Source organism: Physeter macrocephalus, chromosome 3 (genome assembly GCF_002837175.3).
Source record: "Physeter macrocephalus isolate SW-GA chromosome 3, ASM283717v5, whole genome shotgun sequence".
In the NCBI taxonomy this organism is placed as follows: Eukaryota; Metazoa; Chordata; class Mammalia; order Artiodactyla; family Physeteridae; genus Physeter; species Physeter macrocephalus.
In genome coordinates this window covers 12,643,685-12,656,264 of record NC_041216.1, presented here as the reverse complement: position 1 = coordinate 12,656,264, position 12,580 = coordinate 12,643,685, and the positions used below count along the sequence as shown (strand labels likewise).

Genomic DNA, 12,580 nt, shown 5'->3' with positions numbered 1-12,580 from the left:
GCCCCTGAGTGGTGACCTTGAAGCTGATGGCTGGCTCTTACCTTCCTTCCTCTCTTCCTCCCTTTCAGGGGCTTCCAGCTGTGGGCAAGCTGGTTCCTGGGGTATGTGTGTGTATGGGAGAGGCAGGGGCGGGGAGTGTGTGTGTGTGTGTGTGTGTGTGTGTGTGTGTGTGTGTGTGTGTGTGTGTGAGTGTGAGTGAAATCCCATGGTAATTCATGGGTGAGAAGAGTAAGGACCTGTCTTCTCTGGGCCTCAGGAAATGGAGGGTCTTCTTGGCAGCATAATTGTTCATCTTCCTTTGTCTTCTGGTGGTCTTACTTGTAGAACATCTTGTGTTGCTCTCGGGCTCAGCTGGAAGCCGCCCAGCTTTGGCTCTGGCTTCCTGTCTGGACCCCAAGCAAGTGGGATTTTTTGCTTGTCTTCACCCATTGCAAGATGATTCCATGCCTACTTGTGAGGCTGTATCAGGGCTTCCAACCTTCAAGATCTCTGGGATGAACTGTTGGATTCTGCACCCGGAGAGCTCTCTATGGAGCTGTTGGTATGGTTTCCACGAAGAATACTTAGGACCCCTTCATCTCTGAGTTCTTTGAGCCAGCAGGAATCTTTTTGTCTTGAAACCTTTGTGCTTGTCCATTGTGTTTGTGGTAGATGGTCTTTAGAATTGTCAGGTCCTGGACCAAGATCCTACAGTGGAGAAGGACCAAGACAGAAAGGCCACCTCTTGTCAAACAGCTGCCCTGGCTTTCTGGGACTCCAGAGGTTCCTCCCTTTCCTGGAAGCTCCTAATCATGTCAGCAGCCCCATCTGCAGGTGCTCATGTGCCAGGCACTGGGCTGGGTGCTTTATACACATTATCTTATTGAATATTTACATCATCATCTTGGAGAGTAACAGTTTTAATCTTCATTTGTCATATGAAAAGGGAAATTTCTGGAGAGTAATTAACATCCCCAGGGTCACATGCAGAGCTGGGATTTGATCTGAGGCCTGTCTGACTCCAGAGCATGTCTCTTTTTTTTTTTTTTTTTTTGGGGATGCGGGCCTCCCTCTGTTGTGGCCTCTCCCGTCGCGGAGCACAGGCTCCGGACGCGCAGGCTCAGCGGCCATGGCTCACGGGCCCAGCCGCTCCGCGGCATGTGGGATCCTCCCAGACCGGGGCGCGAACCCGGTTCCCCTGCATCGGCAGGCGGACGCGCAACCACTGCGCCACCAGGGAAGCCCCAGAGCATGTCTCTTAATCGCCATATTACACTGTGTTCCCCTGAGGATGTTTCATGAAACAAGCTTTCCGTGGTGAAAGAGGGAGGTGAAACATTGCTATTTTCCTCCATCTCTTGGAGATTTAAAATACACACTAACTTGTTGGAAGCCCTGAGAGGTTTAACAGGGAAAAAAAACCTACTTATTTTTGTTTAAAACAATTTCACAGACTCCTTTAAAACGTAGAACCCCTCCTCATCCTCCTTCTCTTCTTTTTAATAGAATACCGTTGAGTCATCTTGCACAGCCAGTTTTTCTGGAACACACTTGGACAACCACTACATTAGGCAAATCTCTCCTCTTTGGATCTCAGTTTCCCTATCTGAAAAACTAAGGGTTTGGGGCATTGGACCACGAATGTGTAACTGGCACATGACTTACCCTCCAGCTGTAAGCAACTAGAAATCTGGATAAAATACGTGAAACAGGGCTTCCCTGGTGGCGCAGTGGTTGAGAGTCCACCTGCCGATGCAGGGGACACGGGTTCGTGCCCCGGTCCGGGAAGATCCCACATGCCGCGGAGCGGCTGGGCCCGTGAGCCATGGCCGCTGAGCCTGCGTGTCTGGAGCCTGTGCTCCGCAACGGGAGAGGCCACGACAGTGAGAGGCCCGCGTACCGCAAAAAGGAAAAAAAAAAAAAAATACGTGAAACAGTTGTTTTCAGACATCGGGTGCCAGGCACCTCATGACTGTGATTCCTGAGAGAAGAGAAACAAATTGAGGTGAGCCTTGCCTGGCATCACCTTTCTACTTGGAGGCAGTTTTCAAACCTCAGCACAGGAAGGGGAACCCAAGCAGGGCCTGCAGTCTCCCTGATTTGAAGAGGCAGAGATTGGACTTTGGGGAAGTGGAGCTGCACAGAGGAGCGGGGTGGTGGTGTCCGTCTCGGTGCTGCACTCATTCTGTCTATTAGTCATGACTAGGAATTAGAGGCCAGGCGCCAGCCAGAGAAGGCTCCCCAAGGAGGGTCATTTTAGCTGAGACCTGAAGGATGAGTATGAGTTCACCAGGCATAAAGGGGGGAGTGTTTGAAGCAGAGGAAAAGCATGTGTGAAGGCACAGGGCAGGGAGAGGGCTGGCATCTAGGCCCCGCTGGGCAGAGAACAGCGGTGAGACATGTGGAGAATAAGCCCCTGCACCTCTCCCAGGCCAGGAGAAGGGAATGAGTGTGTGGGAGTGAGTGTTGGAAGATGGGTGTGGCTGAGTGCGACTGTTTTCTCAATCCCAGGACCTGATTTAAGGACCAGGGTGGGATGTCCCTGGGGATGCTGACCAGGAGAGCCAGGGAGTGGGTGGTCTGGAGGGAGAGGATAGTTTCCTGGGGCACGTGGGGCACTGTGAACCTCTCCACCTCTTCCGCAAGAGCTGAGCCTACGCACAGGCTGACAATGGAAATGCTTATGCAGGAGAAACGCCTCTATTCAGGTGCTTCCTGTTCATCTGCAGAAGGGGTGGCAGCAGCAGCTAGTTTCGGGACTTGCTTGTCTTTGAATGGGGGTAATTGCTGGGAGTTGTCAATGTTCCAGATTGTTCCCTGGAAGAGGGGAAGATAGGAGGGATGTCATGGGCTCTGCTGAGCACTTCCTCCCTGCAGGCAGCAGGTGAAGTCACAGAGGGGTGGGCCCTGCAGGGGAGCCCAGGAGGGTGAGGGGACCACGGGATCACAGCTGGCAGGGCTGAACCAGAAGGGCCCTCCGAGTTCATATGAACCAGTCCCCTCATTTTACAGATGGGAAAACTGAGATGCAGCAGGGAAGGGGCCACCCAGGGTCACACAGGGTGGGCCCAGCCAGCTGCTTGGCTCCAGCAAACAACCCAGGCGTCCTCCACGCTGGCCGTGCTCCCTTCCCTCCCTCGGCCCCCTGAGTCCATCTGGGGTTCCCCAGGCTGGGGCCCGTGTGTATCAGAAACCCCTTTCCCTTTCTCTGACTACAGGAGACCAGCGCAGTGGTGGGGTCACTGAGGCTAGCAGCCTCCTGGGGGGCTCACCGCGGCGTCCGTGTGGCCGGAAGGGCTCCCCGTACCACACGGGGCAGCTGCATCCTGCGGTGCGTGTGGCCGACCTCTTGCAGCACATCAACCAGATGAAGACGGCCGAGGGCTACGGCTTCAAGCAGGAGTATGAGGTGCATGGCCCCAGTCCAGCCAGGACCCCTTGCCAGGGCCTTGCCTGGTTGCTCCGCCCTGTGGACCCTGGCAGCCCTCAGCCCAGCCCTGGATAGACCCATGCTCTGTCAGTCCCCAAATTCAACCTAATTTTTTGACCTTGACCTTGATCCTAACCTCAGACTGACCTGGTTTCTAACTCTCATCCTAACCCTGACTTGAAAACTGATCTTGAATCTTAACCTCAGTCTCCATCTGGACCCTGCCGAGATCCTTATTCTATTCCTGATATGAACCTGACCACCAACACTGACCCTGACCTCCAACCTAAATCCCAGTCTGACTTTGACCCTGACTCTCATCCTAAGCTCCGTTTGGACTCTGACTTGAATCCCATCCTACTTCCATCTGGACTTAATTTGACCCTCACGTTTACCTTCTTCCCAGCTCAAACCTGGATTTGCCCTAAACCTGACCCTCATTCTAAAATGTCTCTGAACTCTAACCCTCTTTTTCCCTCTTTTCTCTCTTCCCCCTACACAGCTTGGTATTGAACTTAGTCCCTCACTTACAAAGGAATTTACAGTGACTTTATTTCAGGCCCCAAGTTTAACCCTGAACCTGGCCCCTGTCGTGGTCCCACTCCCATCCTCCTGAGGGGATAGGGCTCTTATGAGAGAGGGGCTTCCCTCCCTCACTAACTACCACTTTCCCTTCTGGCAGAGCTTTTTTGAAGGCTGGGATGCTACAAAGAAGAAAGACAAGGTCAAGGGCGGCCGGCAGGAGCCCATGCCTGCCTGTGAGTCCTGGGGGAGGGCCTGGGGTCTGGGGCAGTGGGTGGGATGGAACAGGAAGCAGGAGAACAGCAGAGTGAGCCGTTTATCGAGGGCCTGTCTCATGCCAAGCTGTGTGCTGAGCATCACACCTGTTATCTCACTTAGTCCTCTCAGTAACCCTGTGAAGTGGATGTAGTAGAACCCCCACTTTACAGATAAGGAAACTGAGGCTTGGGAGGTTAAGCCCCCTGCCCAAGGTCACACAGCTAATATACTTGTGTGAGCAGCACAGGACCTCAGGCCTTCTTGACGCTGCAACCCAGACTCTAACCACTGGCCTGCCCTGCCTCCAGCAGTACCAAGGGCCTACTCGTTGGTCCTGAGCCTCTAGGTTCCCTGGCTGACCTGCCTGTGCCCCACCTCTGGCCTCCAGGAAGCTTCCCCCACTGCCTCAGCTCCGGGCTCCCCAGTTCAGCCCCTGCCCACCCCATGGCCACCTGCTCTGTGTTTCCAGATGATCGACACCGAGTGAAACTGCACCCGATGCTGGGAGACCCTGATGCCGACTACATTAATGCCAACTACATAGACGTGAGTGCCTCGCCCCGTCACCTCTGCTGACCGGCCCTGCCCGCCCCAGGCTCACTGTCCAGGCAGGGCGGGACCTGTCAGGGAATAAATGGGGGTTCACGTGGCTGGGTTCTGAGTGCCCACACCTCCTGCAGTCAGTGCCGGGGAGCTCAGCCGAGGGGAGGAGAGGGTGGGCGGCAGCTGTCAGGGGGGCTTCCTGCAGGCCAGAGTTGGCCTGAGAGATGGGGGATGGGGATGGTGGGGGGGTGTGTCAGTGTGGCAGAATGGAGGGAAGAGGGCAGACAGCTAGGCCTAGATATGAGGAAGGATCCCCTCTCGGTGAGGGGCCAAGAGGCTGGGGGTGGGATTCTGGTGATACACAGGGAGGCTGAAGGCAGACAGGATGGTGGGGGGGTGTGTCAGTGAGGCAGAATGGAGGGAAGAGGGCAGACAGCTAGGCCTAGATATGAGGAAGGATCCCCTCTCGGTGAGGGGCCAAGAGGCTGGGGGTGGGATTCTGGTGATACACAGGGAGGCTGAAGGCAGACAGGGGCTGGGCTGAAGGCCACGAATGGCAAGGTGAGGAATTTGGGCTTTTCCCTAGGGGCACCAGCGAGTCATTAAAAGTGTTTACCCATGATCAGAGTGGTACTTTAAGAATAATAACTCAGGTTTATTGACCATGTACTGTGTGCCAAGCACTGTGCTAAGCACTTTATACCAAATAATTAATTTTATATAATCCCTACAACCACCCTATGCAGTAGTTAGCATTGTGTGGCCTCACTTAACAGGTGAGGAAACTGGGGCTCAGAGAGGTGAAGCTACTTTTCCCAGGTCACACAGCTAGGGAGTGGTAAAGAAGGGATTCAAATCTCAGCCTGTCAGGGTCTCCAAAGCCTTTGCTGCTAACCATGAGACTGTCCTGCCAGCCACAGCAGCAACTGGTCGGGCTGGACCGGAGGGAGGGGCCAGAGACAGGGCAGGCAGCCAGGAGGCCTGAGCTTGAGTGTGAAGGAGAGGTGATGAGTCTGCTCCCCAAGTGTGGATGAGGATGAGATAGGACAGGCCCAGGAGTCGGACCCTGATCAGACTCCCTGACCTGCAGCGAGCCAAGTTTGGTAGGGAGTCATTTATTCATTTGTTAGCTATGTTTTGAGCACCTGCTGTGTGCCAGGCATTGTGCTGGGCACCAGGGATACAGCAGTGAGCAAGCAGACACAGTCCCTGCTTTCCGTGAACATATAGATTCTAGTTGGGGAGACACGTAAGCGTACAAGCAAAATAAATTCAGACTGGATGGAAAAGCACAGGCCAGAAAAGAGGAATGACTTCCTCAGTGTCACACAGCAAGGTGGAGGTAGTGCCAGGGTTAGCTGTGGCCGGCTGCATGGAAGCAGAGGGCTTGTGCTGGCCTTGGGTGGCTGGAGAGGGAAGGGAAGGGTGGCCCAGGTAGGAGCAGCATGACTGCCTGGAGGTGGACGAGGCATGTATCTGGGAGGGGGGTAGTCAGGGCCTCTGGAGGTGACCTTTCCTTTCCTTTGTCTTCATTCCCTCCTGGTGGCCAGATGCGCTACCCCGTATTTCCCAGAATTCCTTGCCTTCTCCCCCACCTCCCATCCTCTCCCCTGGCTGGGCTAAGGGGCCAGGCCTGGCCTCGCCTCTCAGACTTGGGCAGTTTTGGTGACAGGGGCCTCGCCTTGGTCTCCTCAAGGTCCTCGTCGGCTTCTCCTTGGGCCCCGGCAGGGACCTGCCCCTCCCCCTCTCTTGCCCAGCCCTCGCATCTCTGCTCTGCCGCCCCTGCTGGCATCACCCATTCTGGCCACTCCTGTGCTCCGTCCACCTCCATCTGCCTCTGGCCTAATATCTGTCTCTTTTGCTTTGTACTGTTCCCTCACTGGAATCATTAAGATTCGGATAAACCGTGAAGTAAGTATCTCTCTCCCCATCTCCTCCTCCTCCTCCTCCTCCTGTCTGTCTGACCGGCTATGTCTCAGACTCTCTCACAGTCTCTGGCTGTCTCTCTCTCTGTCTCTGTCCTCCTTCCCCTCCACCCGTGCGCCCAACACCAACCGTCCACTTCAGGGGCCGCCCAGGGCTGAAGATTCACACGATCCTGGTTTAAACCATTCCCTTCATCTCCTCTGCCCTGAGACGGGCCGGCAGTGTTGGGGTGCCTCCGGGTGCCTCCCCAGGCTCTGTTCTTCACCAGCTATCACCTCTGTCACCCTTGTCCCGGGCTCCCCATGTTGATGAATCCTCACTAGCCGCACCTTTTGCAGGCCTGGGAGGGGTGGGATGGGAGGAACTGCCCTGGGTGCTGCGTTTCCGCTGCTGCTTGGGGGTCAGGGCCTTCCAGGAAGCAAGGATAGCCCCGGGCAGTCCCCTTAATACTAGTTTCCCTGGTGTTCAAATCCCTTTGTGATCAGTTTGCTTGAAAGTCAACCCTCGCTACTTTGCCCTCAGTGTAGCCCTAATTTGAATGTATTATTTTGGGGGAGCAGTATGGGTATTTTATTTTCAAAAATTGTGCTGTGTTTGGGCCTTTTAAGAATGAAAAAACCCCAATTCATCCAGCAATCCTCTGATTTGTCTTTTAATACGTATTATTTTCGCAATAGTTGATGTCCGATGGGATTGTTTTCTTTTTTGGGTACTTTGTTTTATCTCCTTTTTTCTTTTACAAATATATTTCTTGCTTTTTTTATGATTGCAAAAATACAATTCATCATTAGACTTTCAGACAGCACGGAGATACCTAATATATAAAGTGTAAGGTCCCGGCTGTCCGCATCTGCTGGAGATGACAGTTGTCCCAGATGTGCTTCTGGACACCCTCTGCCTTGTTTTGAGTTTGTTTAAGCAGTTCATTTGTAAAGTTCCTAAACTTAAGTGGAATATTATGCCCACAGAAGGCAGTGGATGTACTCAGCCCTAGCGCCCCCCTTAGGAGGTGATGAATATAGGTCGTTGTAGCAATACTTTACGTCTCAATCTCCACAAAGCACACTACTCATTTAGTTATTGTCAGACTCTTACGAAATGCCCCGAGGAGACTTGGCTTAATTAATCTTCAAATGTCCATTAACAAGAGTGTCATTGGCTGAGCACCCGCTCTGTGCCAGGCACCTCAGGCGCATCATGCCATCCTTATCACACTCTGCAGGGTTGGGACCTGCATTTGGCAGATGAGAAAACTGAGGCTTAGAAATGTTGAGTGGCTTCCTCATGGCCCCACGGCTCTGGATTAGCTCAAACCCAGCCTGAGCCCTCCACCCTTACACGAGGCCCTGGATCTCTCCCTTCTGGGGCATCGGGATGCCCTGGGGTCTTGCCCACCCGTGCAAGTTCTCAGTCTCCCAGCTCCACCCACTCAGAGACGCCAGGGAAGGGTGGGTGTCTGCCACTCAGAAGCGCCAGGGAGGGGTGGGAGCAGGCCCCTAGGACATGCTGATGGCCCGGAGTGTGAAGACCTCTGCTCTCTAATCCTGGTCTCTAAAGTGGGTGTGCTCAAGGTGTCTCCTTATCTTCCTTTAACATCTGATCATTTAAAACTTTCCATCTCACTGTCCTCTGTGTGATATAATTGTGTAATACATGTACGCAATTAAAAAGTTAATATGCAGATATTGAAGGCCATCTGTCTAAAACCTTGTTCAGTTGTTTGCTGTATACTGACTAGCAACCGGGTGCTGGCAGTGTGCTGGGCGCTGGAGGGACAGAGATGGATGAATCAGAGAGACCCTGGCTCTCTCACGTGAGATTCTCAGGCAAACCGGTTTTAGGTGGAGTAGCCTGTTCCCAGCTTGACTAAGGCTGGGGGTGGAGGGCAGCGCTGGCAGCACCTCTGCTGGGCGCCCCTCTGACCCCAGATGCCCAGCAGCTGCCCTGAGGACTTGAAGCAGAGGCAGTGGCTGGGGAGATGGCAGGAGGGAATTAGGCTAGACCCAGAGAGGTTCCAGCAGTGAGGGCTGAATGACTCTGGGAGGCTTTTCGTTATTGGTACCGTTGACTATGTTTTGGTCATTTTCATGGGAACGTGTAGGTATACAACATGTGCATGTTTTGCTATTATCCTCATATTCTGGAGGAGAACAGAGGCTTCGAGAGCCTGGCTACTCAGAGTGTGGTTTGAAGCCCAGCCTTGGCACCACCTGGGATCTGGTTGGAAATGCACAATCCTGGGCCCTGCCCCAGACCTTCTGAATCTGAATCTGCCTTTTAACAAGATCTCCAGGAGATTCGTGTGCACAGTAAAGGCAGAGAAGAGCCCGCTTAGTGCCTGGAATCACACAGCTGCTACTTGGTAGAGTTGCAACAGAGACCCAGGTCAACTTGACCCAAGACTCAGATTCTTAACCCCTGTTGTAAACCACTGTCTGCCCAGGAATTCTTGACATTCACACCACTTAGATCTCCAGGAATTCTTGACATTCACACCATTTAGATCTTCAGGGGTACTCGATGGCCTTTAAAGCAGTAGTAATAGTAATGGCTGTTATTGATTAAGTACTGGTTTAGTGCTTGCCATGGTGCCAAGCCCTTGGCATATGTAACTTTATTTACTCCTCACAAGAGTCCAAGGAAGTAAATGCTATAAATATTCCCATGTTATAGATGTGAAAATACAGGCATAGAGAAGTAAAGGGATTTGCCCAAGGGCACATACTTAGCAAGAGCTATGCAGAGCAGGGATTTGAACTCTGGCAGTCTGACTCCAGGGCCCCTTGGGCCTGAGAAGCCCACGGGGCCAGAGGATTTGCTGGGAGCTGTATTGAGGGTGTGAACTTGAGGCAAGTGGCCGAGCTTGGTTGTTTCTCTTGCACCGGCCCTGCAGTACTTCTTACCTGTCCCGTGTTGCCTACATTGATTCCCTGGGTGTCTCCTGTGGGCAGGACCTCATGGGTGGCTAAGGGCCCAGGGTGGGAATGGAGTCTGGCTGGTTCCACTTCTCAGCCTGAGGGCTCTGGGGATGGAGGACGAAGTAGCTCTTGGCCTCTCTTTTGTGGGAGATAATGTAGGTAAAGTGCTTAGCACAGTATGTGACCATAATAGGGCCTCAAAAATGTATTATTATTTTAATAAATAATTATTTTAACTATTTGTTATTGTTTTTATTATTGGTTTTAAAGATTTTAAAACACATTTCATCTAAGGGCCATGAGCAACTCCTGTGCTCATTTGCTCCTAACCTGAAGCCTTCATCTGGCCACCCAAGCTCTGGGTGACTGGGGTAGTCGGGAGGGGCATTGCCCATTCTGGTTGCCCTGAGGGGGGCTGGGATAGCTGACAAGACCCAGCCTAGGATCTGGGGTTGCTTAGGGTCTCTGGGGCTTTAGGAACAGGGTCACCCCGCAATTTATTTGTCTTCAAACAGCAGCCGGGTTGTAAGCAGATTGTGGATAATTATCCCCAATTTATGAGTGGGGAGACGCTCTAGGCCCATAAAGGAGTTGTGTCCTCCCTAGGGTCACATAGCAAAGATGGGTTTAAACCTAAGACACTGGTGTCTAAGCTGTACTTCCTTCCTTACTTGGGGACTGGGAGGACAGGGTCACCCTGGTCAGGAGGGTGGGGCAGTTCCCTGGGGTGTGTGTGCAGCTTCTGGGAGAGGAGGGCGGAGGGGGCCTGAGCAAGTGAGGGGCTGCTCCCTGGGGTCTTAACACACCCTCTTCTCCTGTTCCAGGGTTACCACAGGTCAAACCACTTCATAGCCACTCAAGGTACCTGGCACCTCCGCCCATGTGCCCCTCAGTGTGCTGAGTGCCCTCTGCCTGCCTTCCTGCCTTCCCTGCTTCTCTGCCTGCCTCCCATCTGTCTCTCTGTCTGTCTGAGCCCCACTCTGACTGGGTGTCTGCAATCTGGCCATCCATCTCCACCCCCTCTTTGTGTTTTTGCTTCCCTGGTGTGCACCACCCACTTGTAGCTCCTGGTCCAGCTGTCTGTCTGCATGCAAAAGGGCCAGCCAGACTCGGTCCTCTCGAGTGTGGATTGTGTCTCTTGGTCTGGGGGCCGCCTGGGTCCCTCTGGCTGCGTCTTCCCGCCCAGCTGTCCATCTGTCCATCCCGCCTGGAGACTTGTGCCGGGGCCCTCTAGCTCTGCTTCTTGGGTTGCGCTCGGGATGAGGGGGGTCTCCAGGCAGGCCCTCCCTGATAATGCCCACCCCCAGGGCCCAACAGGCATGAGTTGGCAGTTGGTGGGGTGTGTGTGGGGTGAGCACGAAGCCCCCATTTGGGGCTCAGGAGTCTCCTGGCCTGGGGTGGTGGTGCGGGGCAGCCGTGTGCTGGGCCTGGGTGGAGACCTGGCCTCAGGGACAAGCACCCTCTGTGCCCCCAGGGCCGAAGCCCGAGATGATCTACGACTTCTGGCGCATGGTGTGGCAGGAGCACTGTTCCAGCATTGTCATGATCACCAAGCTGGTGGAGGTGGGCAGGGTAAGTGGGGCCGTGGGGGACAGGTGTGGTGGGCCAGGGGGCAGTGAAGAGCCCGCTGAGCCTGCCCCGCGGGGTCTCCAGGTGAAATGCTCGCGGTACTGGCCAGAGGACTCGGACATGTACGGGGACATCAAGATCACGCTGGTGAAGACGGAGATCCTAGCAGAGTATGTCGTGCGCAGCTTTGCCCTGGAGCGGGTGAGTCTCCTGTCGTCACGGGGCCCTTCCCAGGCTGCCTGAGAGGTGGGACAGAGCCCACCTCCCCCAGGCCAGGAGTGGAGGGTGGGAAGGGCACCGCTGCCTGCCCAGCAAGGCAGCTACTCGGTAACTGCTGGGAGCACCGTGGACGGGTAGAAAGGTAGCCGTCTTTGCTGGCGACTCCAAGAGGCAGTCGAGGCGATGAGGATGATGAGGATCTCAGCCCAGGTGCCGGTCCTGTTCTGTGCTGGGCGCTGTGCTAATAAGCCCGTTGCACGTATTGTTTCAGCCCTGGAAAGCTCTGTGGGATTAGGCCTTTGCCCTTAGCCCCATTTTACAGTTAAGGAAAGTAAAGCTCAGAGTGGTTACGTCACTCATGAAAGGCCACAGGGTCAGGGATGACCAGATCTTCCTAATCATGGTCCCATTTGATCGTCTGTAAAATCCTCAGAAGAAAGATAGTTTTCCCCCTTCGAACTAAGACCCGGAGAGTCAAAATGACCTCCTAGGGCTGTTGTGTAACCCAGGCGGTAGAGGTGGGTGACTAATGATGCAGGTTTGGCATCAGAAAGATCCTGGCCCAACTCCTGCATAATATCTGTCTCGTCTAACTTCGGGCAAGTGGTTTCTCCTCTTTCGAGCCATAGTTTTCACACCTGTACAATGAATCGTTAATACTTACCTCGTGAGTCTCACTGGGGTGAACTGAGTTCTTGCGGTGAGATGCTCACCCAGTGCCCGGCACACAGCAAGTGTCCGATAGACGCCAGCAGGGACTCTGACTGTTACTACTCTTGTCTCCCCAGAGAGGCTACTCTGCCCGCCATGAGGTCCGCCAGTTCCACTTCACGGCGTGGCCGGAGCACGGCGTCCCCTACCACGCCACGGGGCTGCTGGCCTTCATCCGGCGCGTGAAGGCCTCCACGCCCCCTGATGCTGGGCCTATTGTCATCCACTGCAGGTGGGGTGCCGGGAAGCCCAGGGAGCAGAGGGGCGGGGAATGGGGCTGTTGGAGGTCCCTAAACGAGGCTGGGCTTGGGTCCATCCTGCTCAGAGACAGAGGACAGGGGAGAATGACCACCAGGGGCCCTTTGCCCTTTGAGCTTTGGCTCTGGGGTTGGCACCCTCGTGTGCTCCCCAAGACCTGGGGAGGCCCTTCTCTCAGATGCCGAGGGGGTGCTGGAGACGTGGAGGGGGTGAGGGGTTGGCGAGGCACCAGGCAGGACTGAGTTCC

At 54.3% G+C, this 12,580-nt stretch overlaps 1 protein-coding gene across 1 annotated transcript in view; it reads left to right on the top strand.

Moving 5' to 3' along the window:
• PTPRU (protein tyrosine phosphatase receptor type U) overlaps positions 1–12,580 on the top strand; it is a 40,125-nt gene that overhangs the window by 15,837 nt on the left and 11,708 nt on the right. The window contains exons 4-11 of the mRNA XM_028487084.2: positions 3,198–3,388; positions 4,092–4,167; positions 4,659–4,735; positions 6,626–6,643; positions 10,401–10,437; positions 11,051–11,148; positions 11,230–11,346; positions 12,153–12,307. Coding sequence (XP_028342885.1) covers positions 3,198–3,388; positions 4,092–4,167; positions 4,659–4,735; positions 6,626–6,643; positions 10,401–10,437; positions 11,051–11,148; positions 11,230–11,346; positions 12,153–12,307 — 769 coding nt within the window. The remainder of the gene's footprint in view (positions 1–3,197; positions 3,389–4,091; positions 4,168–4,658; positions 4,736–6,625; positions 6,644–10,400; positions 10,438–11,050; positions 11,149–11,229; positions 11,347–12,152; positions 12,308–12,580) is intronic.